Raw genomic sequence first — 10874 nt, forward strand, 5'->3', positions numbered from 1 at the left:
CACTTAGGCAGAAAAGATTTGTTTTGGAACTAAGGGGATGGATTCCTGTCCCGTTAGAGTAAATGGGAGACCTGCCATTGACTCCAGGCAGGCCAGCTTTTCACCCAATATCTTTTACATATGTTCTTGCATGTTATGATAATTCATGAATGAACTAAAACACTCCCTGTAGAGAATATATAAAGATTTTTCTTCTCTACCTAGGCAGGAGCAATCTTTGTTGCTTTGTATATTGGGGTTCTTGGAAAAGATATGGATTGGAGAGCCTTTACTACATTAATGATACATACTTTGTCTTGTATTACTCTTTTGTATAATCTATCAACCGCAGCATTACACAGAGGTTAGTTGAGAAAGGAGCACAGATGGGAAGAAAATTCTTGAAACTGGATCTGAATGGGGCTGAGGCGATGTTCTCTGGTTGGGGGCTGAGGAGAAAATGCAGAGAATAACTTGCCCTTCGAGCATGTCTATTTCAGGTAGTTCCAAGTCTAAGTTCCAAAGGCATGGTTGGATTTCCAGTCCCATTCTGGCTGGATTTCCAAACACTTAGGACAGCATTAGTAGCCAGGACAACTTTCGGGGGGGCTTCAGGGGGCAGGAGGATTTCTGTCTGTTGCCTGGCCAGGAGATTCTGATGAATCCTTCTGGGGATGTGTCTTGTTTTTTCATCCAAGCCTTCATCTGCCCGGCAGCAGGTTTGTTCAACATGTTCCATATGAAGATGCATCTTCCATCTGAGGGGAAACTGATACCCGTGGAGATTAGGGGCTGGCTTATCCCTCTGTGAGCGTGTAGTGCCTGTGCTCCACAGTCAGCTTTGGCTACCTCTCTTCTTGATTTGAACATGTTAGTTTTGGCCGTAGAAGTTCCAGAATGCTGAGTGAGCTTGTCCTTTCTTGGCCCAGGCCATGGTTAGTGCTGGCCCTTGGCCTGCAGGGCTGCTAATGTGAGAGGGAATAAGAGGTAACTGGAGAGCCATTTTCTGTTCATGATCTTTGATTTGGAAACTCACTTTCTCTTCTTGGTCAGAATGCCTTGTGGTGGGTGAGTAAGAAGTGGTTTGGAGCTTAGGCAAGCAGAGAAAGAGGATGAAGCTAATGTCATGCCACTTTCTCTTGCAAGACTGTAGTTAGTTAGCAGGTAACTAGGGGAATCCTCTAATAGCGTAACTATAGTCAGTTTAAATATTCAGTGGGGTAAGAAGTAGCCACCCAGAGAAAATAAAATCATAGCTAATATGAAGCCTGTGTAAATTAGAGTATGATAAACTGAGAGGAGAAAAGCACTGTTGACAATGTTGACTGCAGAGTGCTGAAATCCCAAGCCGTTGCTGATGAATTAACATTGCCCACCTCAGCGGTGGAAGCAGTGGAGCTCTTTGGGTAGTTTTGTGTGCAAGTAAATAAGCTCAGTATTTCAGAGCAACTTGGGTGTCTTCCATACCTATGGTATGTCTGACTCACAGTCAGGGAAATTAATTTCTGGGTAATGGAGAGCTGTCTATATTTCCAAGGCTATCTGACAATTTTGACTACATGGCTGTTATTTGTGTAATAAAAGGGATATATTTAAAACGAATAAGAAAATTAAATTGTTCCCTGCAAGAGACTTGCATCTGTTTCATAGACTAACAATGTGCAATTCTGAGTGGTCCAGATTTTATATTTCCCCAGCATGCTGCTGATTCCCAGCTTCTAATTGATACTTCTGCTATAGCTTTGTCAGGCAGTTAATCTAGGCAATAAGGACATGAAATTGTTGCAGTAAATAAAGCATTTCAGATAAGCACTTCAGTGCTCAGGGGAAGAAGCCCATGGGAATACTTCAGCTCATTCTGATTTCCTTTAAAGATTATCTTAGCCACAAAGTACTATTATTTGTCCTTACAATATGATTTTTTTTTTTCTGGAAAATGTTAACACAAGCTATCTTATATAATATTGTCTTATAATAAATTATCATGGTTTGGCTGATGTTCTGGTTACAGTCTGCTCTAAAACAGAAAGAAGGGAAGTAGCCTAAAATAGCAATTAGAAGAGAGATTTGAGGGTCATGAATTATTTTCTATTCCTGTCACTAGTTGAGGTCTCCGCTCGAAATGCTTTGAAGTCACAGGAAATCCTTTTATTGATCTCAGCAGGCTTTGGATCAGGTGCATTCCCTCTGACCTTGGACAAGTCAGGTGCCTTCTGTGCTTGGAAAGGAAACATGAAAGCTCTGCTTACCAGTCAGACAGGATTGCCGTAAAGCCTAATTCATTCACATCTGCAGAGAGCGGTAGAACCCGCAAACCAAGGCCGCTTTTTTTAAGTGCAAGCTGTTATTTCTGTGTAGATTAATTCATTTTACCTTCCTACTCGCTGCCAACAGTCTGTTTAGTGCAACAAAATCCTGACAGCCTGTGTCAACAACCGAAAGCAGATATTTTATGACAGAGAGAGAAAAGAAAAGAAAAGAAAATACAGACCTGAACTCTTCCCCTTACAGGGAATGTATTAGTTGAAGGATTTCGTTGTGTATGAAAATAAGAATTGTGGCTGTCATTTAAAAGACCTTCTCATAAAAGAAATGGACGTTAAATTAAAACCACTGTTATTTTTTTCATTCCCGTGCAATATGGACCCCTCCTGGTTCTTGATGAAGAGCGAGGTGAAATATCGCACGACTGAGCTGCAGAGAAAATACAGGCTGTTCCAGGCACATCAGCCAAAATGAGCGTTCAGAGAGAGATCACTGTGTCATGAGCTCATGCTGGCAATATGTTTTTTTCTATGGGTGTAAACTGAGATTTGAGCCTAGGAGAGACCCTATAGCAAGCCTCGCAGGAGCACTTCCATTTGTGTTGTTTTCTTTAGCATCAGCAAGGAAGCTGCGAGCTGCTCCCAGTCCTAGAAGAACTGCGACAACCCCAGTGGGTCCCACTGCCTGACAGTCACCTCCACCTCCCTTGGCGATGAACTGAAGACGGAGCCAGAGATGAAAACATCCAGATCTTACCAAGGGAACAACGTAATTTTGTCCCGTGCAACTATTTGCCTTCACACTCCCATTCCAGATGGGGAAGGGCTGTGGTGGGTGGGTGCAAAGAAGCAGTGGGCAGGGGTGGGGATGCAGCAGGCAGGAGCAGGAGGGGATGGTGGAGATGCATGGACCCACTGGTCTTTCTTCATTTTTTCTGAAAGGAAAAGGATGCCCTGAGCGTGGTCCAAAGTCAGCAGAGTGCTGGATTTCTCAGCATCCTGACTTTGCAGTCCAGTAAGTACCGTGCTGCATATAAACATTTTACAATTCCTCTTAAGAATTTCCTATCTGTATTAATGGCAAAGCCTGAAAATCATATTTGTAATTCTTCTCAATGTACTAAAAAAAAAAAAAAAAGATAGTAGCTTGTTAGGAAAAAAATGTATTTAAAAATAGGTGCACCCTTCTAATCCCCAAAGCACTGGCACCCAGTTTTAGAGTATGACTGAGTGAGGGGGACCCTGGTGTTGGGAAGGGACTTCCCCAGCAGCACAACCCCAGGCACCTACTCAGACAAGCAGGTTTAGGAAACTGGTTTCATTTGCCCAGTAGCATTGTCTAGCATCATTCAGCAAAGTGATGTGTCTTGTGTTATTTTGAAAGAAGTAGCTATGGAGCCTTTGACACTGGAATTTGGAAGTGATGCACCCAAGTCAGGCATGAACAAATGGCAAGTGTAACTGAAACAGTGAGCTAGGCATACAGACAGTCCTTGCCTAAAATTAGGTATATCAGTTTAGTCTTCCTATATTTTCTTTTTATTGTAGCCACATGTTAGGGCATGTATGTATATGGGTTTAGAAGAAATGTTTTCCTTTTGGACATGCCTAGCAGTCTTCCTTTTTCCTATAAATATACACTTAAAATTATAAAGTTTGTCATAGAGCCTTGCTTGAAGGCTTGATAAGCTTCTCCTTTTTATTCTTTCTGGTTGAATTCAGTCTGAAATACAAGCACTGGTTTGTGTACCTACTGCTGAATGACATATGTAAGTGTTACAACCCTTAAACAGTTACAGGATATAAAGACAAGGAGGTGAATATTCTCAAATATAACTGGAAGCAAAGAAAAGATATTAAAGAAGACATTACATTGACAATTTCTTTCTGGGGAAGAACATCTGTTTTTAGTGAGAGTGCAATCTTCACATTTTGAAACTTTAAAGTTATTGCTGTGGCTCTGTGATCTCAAGTATTCAGATTATTATAGCATCTGATAGTTGACATTCCAGCTACCAGAGCAGAGGACACATAGCTGAAATTGGTAAATGCCTACGTTATTTTATTCTTAAGCACACCAGGAAAAAAAAAAAAAAAAGTGTTGGGGGGGGAGAGGGGGTAGTGGTCAAATACTGCTAGAACAGGCTGTGAAAAGCAATCAGTGAAAAACAAGGCCTGAGACACCACCTTGGGATGTGAGCTAGTACATGGCAGAGAGCTTCTCGTCCCAATGCACTTGCTGTGCACAGGCACTCACTTGTCCCTAGAAGCCGTGTTGAGGGGATATTTGGGCTTGTCTGGCATTTAACCTGCTCCTCTGGCCTGTTACTTCAGGCTTGGCACCCTGAGAGTGCTCCCATGGCATCCCCTGCTGAAAAGCAAGGTCAGCATTTCTTCAGGGCACTTTGTCCATTGCATGATGCAAATGTGCCCTGTGGACAAGTAATTCAACATCTTCATGTGCTCCCCTGTGTGGAATGGTGATAATGAACCTTTTCAGCCCTATAAAGATTCTGTAAAGACAAACTCTGTAAAAAAGGATGAAGACCTTGAATAAGTCAGTGTGAGCATCATAAAAATAAGATTTCCCCCTACAGACATGAAGTGGCTGGAGGAAGCTGGCAGAAATCTGCTTATAGATGCTGCTTCTATGCCTTAAATTAAAACAGGTAATCAACTTCATCTCCAGCATTTGGTCTTGGCTTACTTTCAAGCAAACAGGATCCATTAATTAGGATTTACACGAATGTGTTTTCACACATAGTAAAAATGGGTGCCTACCCAAAAACCGTGAGGTGTTCCTCCACCACTTAACAAAATGAAATCAACAGAATTAGCGAACCAGCAGTTTACCTTAGCTGTCAGCAAAAACAAACCTGCTGCAGAAGGTAACGCAAACATCCGCTCTTCTCTGGCTTCTGCAGGCTGTCACCTCCACACACTGAACCGCAGTACTGCATAACACTGTGTGTCCTGAAAATCAGCAGGTCAGGGCACTTGCACAGTGGAAAAATGAGGATTGCTTTGTTCCTGTTATTTATAGACACACACACACCCCTTCTTTTTAATAGGCGGTTTAAGAAAACAGGCAAACCTTTCAAAATCGTAATTATGCTAGTGTCAGCTGGAGCGCAGCAGCCAAGACTCGGGCGTTCAAGCTCCTTATGAATTATCATCTGGAAAAGGAGTGCAGAGGCTCAGAAACTGCTGGTTAGTTAGTTGCTTTTAATTTGCGTGTGCGTGTGTGAAAATAGCCAGGGGCCTTAATTCACACGTGGATTACAGTGTATTTTAGTTTTAAAAGCAAAGCCCCTTTCCGATTTATAGCTATTTTAAATAATTACTAAGCTCCGAACAGCGAGGGAATCAGCTGGCATGGTGGCTGGAGCATATTAAGATCCAGCTTTGTGCCGACCCTCTCTCCTCTCAGTGCCACAGGCTCGAGTCCCCAGCAGGGACTTGCTCTGATGAAGTGATAGCAGCAGGTTTCCAGATCTCCAGCGCGCTGTGTGGGCTGTTCTTCTGTGATGAGGGCAGCTGCCCTGGGAAATGGGATTTTCATAGATTTGAAAGCCAGAAAGGAACATTCAAATCACTTAGCCTGACTTCATTTTACTCGGTAATTCCTGCCTAAAGCCCTATAATTTGTGACTGAAAGGGAACGTATCTGTTAGACGTCTAATCTTGATTTAAAGACTGCAAGTGGCAGAAAATGCATCGTATCCCACAGTATCCTGTTGCAGTCATCCTTACTGTTTGCATCTTGTTTGCAGTCTGAACACTGCTGACTTTTAACTTCCTACTACTGTGTTTTGACTTGCTGGCACCAGTGGTGCTGTGCGCAGCGTTAACCACAGTTAATGCTGGCTAAATGACTTCCCTGAAGGGAAATCTGGGAAGAGCTAGGTCAGAGCAATCCTGCCTCTGCAGGCTTCTTATGCCTTCAGATATAGTTGTAAAGCTTTTGTTTTACTCGTGAAAAGTCAATACAGTGGTCAAAGGAGGTTGCAGTGTTAAATCTGACCTGGGATTATTTCTTCTCAAGCTTCCTGGAGTTCACCTCCAAGTTTTAGAGAGAGCACTAAATTCCAGACTCAGTGTTGGTAAGCAGATGCAAAAGACAGCTCTATGTGAAATGCAACTCATACAGTTGAAGCCTCTTGTGTGTTTCCTGCCTGGCCCCAAAGGGTGAACCCTTCTCCACCTTAAAGGGATTGCTTCAAGCTTGCACTGGTTTGTCAGGAAAACAGACAACAAGAGAAAAAATCCTGTTTCTGTTTTAGAAATAATTTTATAATATGTTAGTTGTGATATATGCTGCAAACCACACAAGGAAGTAAAGAGCAATCAAATATAGGTTCTTTTGCTTCTGGATAAATATTATTGCTAGAATAATAAAATCTGTGGCTAAGCTTATAAACTATATATAGAGAGTATATATATATATAAAGTGAATAGAATGTCAAAATCTGAACACCGATCTAGCAGAATCTCATTTATTTCTGCTAATATTTAATTTCAGGTATAATTTGACTTTGATTTTTTCAGAAACTTTCTTCATAAGAAAATGATCAGTTATATATTATGCATAAACAAGAAGAGTCTTCATCCTTCCGGCAATAGTAGGAGTAATGTAATGTGGACAGAAGAAGGCATTCGGATTTCCCAGGCTGTTTGGTAAACCTACCTGCTGGCTGTGAGGCAGCTAGGAGCAGGAAACTTGACAAGGGGAGTCGTGCTCTGGCCTGTAGATGGAAAGGCATGGAGTAGAAATGGAGCGAGATTGACGGCAGAGAGACTACCAAAGATCTGTGATGGAAACACAACATCAGGACAGATTAGGCCCGGATGATAGCACATGAGATAAGTGAGCTAGAAATAAAATTAATGTGAAGTTACCGATCTGGGTAATCTTACTTTGTAACCGAGTGACAAATCCTGAAGTGATTGTGCACAGAAGGCAGCAGCAACACCCACTCCACAGAGGCAAAGGCAGTGCAGCATGCCTGGAACTACAAAGAAATAATAATAATAATAATAATAATAATAATAATAATAATAATAATAATAATAAAACTACTACTTTTCCTACCTGTAGCCTCATTCTCTTAAAACAGCTTGAAAGCCTTTCCTATGTTGGAAGGCAAAATCAGGTATGCTATTTCCCATCAGATTCTGGCAATGAAATGATCCTTGATTAGTGAATGCTCAGGCATCTGTTCCGCAGCAAAAGGAGTTCTGCAAAATACTTTGTGCTCAAGAGTGACGGGATGGCTCCCAGGAAAATGAAATAAAATCAAATCACTCTTAACTACATTGTGCTGCATTAGTAGGAAAAGCAGTCCTGTACATTGCTTTCTATTACAGTCACTGTGACCAGCCTTTATTTGGTCACCGGCAAATCTTTTGTGCAGCTGACACTCCTTCAGAGAGGTGTTGCTGAAATCAATATACATCTGCCTGGGGAGCTATAAATAATGCAACGCCTGATGATCTGCAAAGTTAACGCTTTCTGCATACATCACGTATCCCAGGCTGAGTATTTGTAGTGACCCCAGCCAGTAAGGCTGTGGACAGGCATTCTTCCTTAGATCCAGCTGCAATAGTTGAAGATATTAGTGCTTCCCCACCCCACAGTTCTGCCAGAAAGGTGATTTGTATGGGATCTCTGCAATCCAGTGTAGGAAAAATAGCACTGGGGTTAACGGAAATTGTTGTTCCAACATTGATTAAACCAATTAGTGTCCTTAAATCAGACCCACAGAGGATCAGGAAACACCACCTGCTAGGCAGAAACGCAAGCATGGTGCCCACAGGCTGAAAGGCACTAACAAGCAGCTGACACCGTACCGTCCTCAGACAGCACAGGAAATAACCTCATGGAAAGACTTCTCCTTTTGTTTCCTTCGGCTCTGTCTGGAGCAGTTCAGCCACCCTCTGCCCTCAGCTGGCTGCTACCTCCCATATGATGCATGCTGGAAAGGACATGAAGAGCTCCTGCTCTGTGTCAGTACAGAGCCAGCTGCTTTGGCTGGAGCGACTGCTGTGGGCTGACTTTGCTGCAGGAAGGGAAGCAGTCATGCTGCTTCAGCACCAACCGTGGATCCTGAGCGTGGGGGACACACATCTGAAGCTGCCACAGCTGCTGCGTGGGCAAGGCAATGTGTGTAGGTACCAGTAAGTCTAGCAGTGATGGGCATTCATGGCTGTGACAACATGATCTCTTCAGTTATCCTTTGTGCTCTAGTATTGTACCACAGCTTTGTTTTGCTACAGTTTAACTCTTCTTGAAGGAGGAAGAATTTCCAATTAGCCCAAGGAGGATTAAACCATGGTGAGCATCAGCTTACAAACACGGTCTGGTTACATTTGAGCAGCTGATCTAGTTATTGCCCCTGCTTCCTTCCTCGCTCCCTTCCCAGGGGTGGGTCCCTGCCACAAGGACAGCTGAACTGGCACAGGGAGCTGCCCCGGGATCACCGCAGGTGGCTGCCTTGCACAGCAGCGCAGTGCTGACATGGGGCTGCCTGGAGGAATGTCAGGTTGCTGGAAATGTCACTGTTTTCGAAGTGCTGGTGTGTGCTCTTCACCTGCCTATAAAGGCAGGGGCGGCCTCCTCCAGGAAAGCATCTGGCTCTAGCCAACATCCCTTGCCTTCAAACAAGGTCCGTCGAAGTGCAACAAAATGAGTAGAGGTACAAATACACAGCACGCTATCCTATCTGCTCTTTACACCAGAAGCCTAGGTGGAAGATCTTAGTAGCAGCCAAGTGTCATTGCTGCAAGAGTGATTCATTTGGGATGTCAGGGTAGTGCACTGAAACTTTGCACCCTTCCTTTGGTATAAAGTCGCTGTGGTGGCTTCCCTTTATATCTGACGTGATGCCACTTGTATTTTACATGTAGGTCAGCATGTCACTGGGAAGACGGGGAACAGCGGGGGTAGCTAAATATATCCAGGAGACTGCAAGCATCTCCTCAAAATTTAGAAACTTCTGTTTGTGATTTGTGGAAGAAAAGGAATGAGGTCATGAATATGGCAAAAGAGGGGAAGAAAAAGCTTAAGAAGGAATGGAGAAAGGAAAAAAATGCTCAGAGGTGGCAGAAGGACAAAGAAGGTGGAGGAGCACTCACAAGATAGGGGTCAAAGCAGGCAGCACATCTGTGCTGTCCCAAAGATGCGGCATTTCTGGAAACATGTTGCAGTTGGGCAGGGTTTTACATGGCTTTACATGATGTAAAACTGATAACGTGCCCTGCTCTGACAAAAGACAGGGGTGCTGGGTTATCTATTAATACTGCCAGAACTTCAGACAGCTAAGTCCATCTCATTTTTTTTTTCCCAGCTGTCTCCATGCTTGTTGTATCTGAATACAGAACCTTGCTCCTTAGGCACTGCCTGAGCTTGGCAACAGCAGGTTTTGTTTATTTCCTCAGTAAATGCGCCTGATTGAACATGATTCACATGTTTTCTTAGTGACTGCATGGGCTGCATGGGACATGGCAGTTTTTCCAAACTTGCTGTGATTCAATGGAATTCAGGCATTTTCATATTGAACATCTGTGACTTGGGGAGGATCCATGTGTTTTCTCAATGAATATGAATGGAACTGGCAAGGGCCTCAGCGTTTCCTTCTTGCTTCTATGCTTGTAATTATCGCAGTATATAAATATACAGAGACTTTCTCAGAATTTGCACTGTGCAAATCTAAGAAGATCTGACAAAATCTAGATCCTGCTCAGCGCTGTCTCTCTACGTAGGGAGGCCAGTCAGATGTAGTGATACGATCTCTTGCGTCTCCCCTCCCACACATGCAGGCACACACGCACGCAGACTTCTAGACTTTGGAAACTACTTTTCCCTCCTACCTGGATATGTGGACGCTTTAGGTTATAGCTACGAGAGAAAAAGCCTCCTTTCTCTTCCCTTCTCTTCCCTACACGGATACTTCTAGGGCTGTTGCAGCGGCTTTGCCCCTTCCTCAGGGAACTGGTGCTCTGGCAGAGGGACGTGGGGAGGCATCTAGCAAAAGAGCTCCCTCCCAATTCCCCAACGCTCCTTCTTAGCGGAGGACGTAACCTGTAGTAACTCCTCCTGCCACTTTGTTTTCTTTGCCCTGATTTCACTTGTCAGCCCTAGGATGAAAGTGCTTTTCTCCGACTGGCCGGCAGGAGAAAGGGGAAATGGAATTTGGGAAGGGAGCAGCGGGAGCAGCAGGAGGCTGCAGGTAACTGTTGAAGCATCGCACGTAGCTTTCACGGGAAGATGGATGTCTGGTACTTAGCATTTATACGATGCCGTATATTCTCGGTGGCACCGAAGAAACACTAATTCTTCCCAGTCAGATATGGGAATCAGGAATAGTGAAAAAGGAAGGAAATCCTGGTCCCCCTCACGCCGACCCAAGTTCCTCCGTAGAGCTTATTTCTGGTAAGCTCTTCCCTGCCGTGCCGAGCGCTATTTACTGATCTAACGCTGGGGTAAAGAGCGAGCCTAGAAAGCGAGGACCCGAACATTAAGGCGAGAAAAATCCTGGCAGAACACAGCCAACCTTCGCAGGTTTCCGTCTGGTTTAAATTTCTCCCCGTGCCCCTGCGTGCTCCGGCTCCCCGGGGCGTTCCGCTCCTGCC

At 43.9% G+C, this 10874-nt stretch overlaps 1 protein-coding gene across 1 annotated transcript in view; it reads left to right on the plus strand.

The window, feature by feature from the left end:
- Positions 1 to 10538: 10538 nt before the first annotated feature.
- DCHS2 (dachsous cadherin-related 2) overlaps positions 10539 to 10874 on the plus strand; it is a 108250-nt gene continuing 107914 nt past the window's right edge. The window contains exon 1 of the mRNA XM_035324354.1: positions 10539 to 10658. Coding sequence (XP_035180245.1) covers positions 10539 to 10658 — 120 coding nt within the window. The remainder of the gene's footprint in view (positions 10659 to 10874) is intronic.

Source organism: Oxyura jamaicensis, chromosome 4 (assembly GCF_011077185.1).
Source record: "Oxyura jamaicensis isolate SHBP4307 breed ruddy duck chromosome 4, BPBGC_Ojam_1.0, whole genome shotgun sequence".
NCBI classification, from domain to species: domain Eukaryota; kingdom Metazoa; phylum Chordata; class Aves; order Anseriformes; family Anatidae; genus Oxyura; species Oxyura jamaicensis.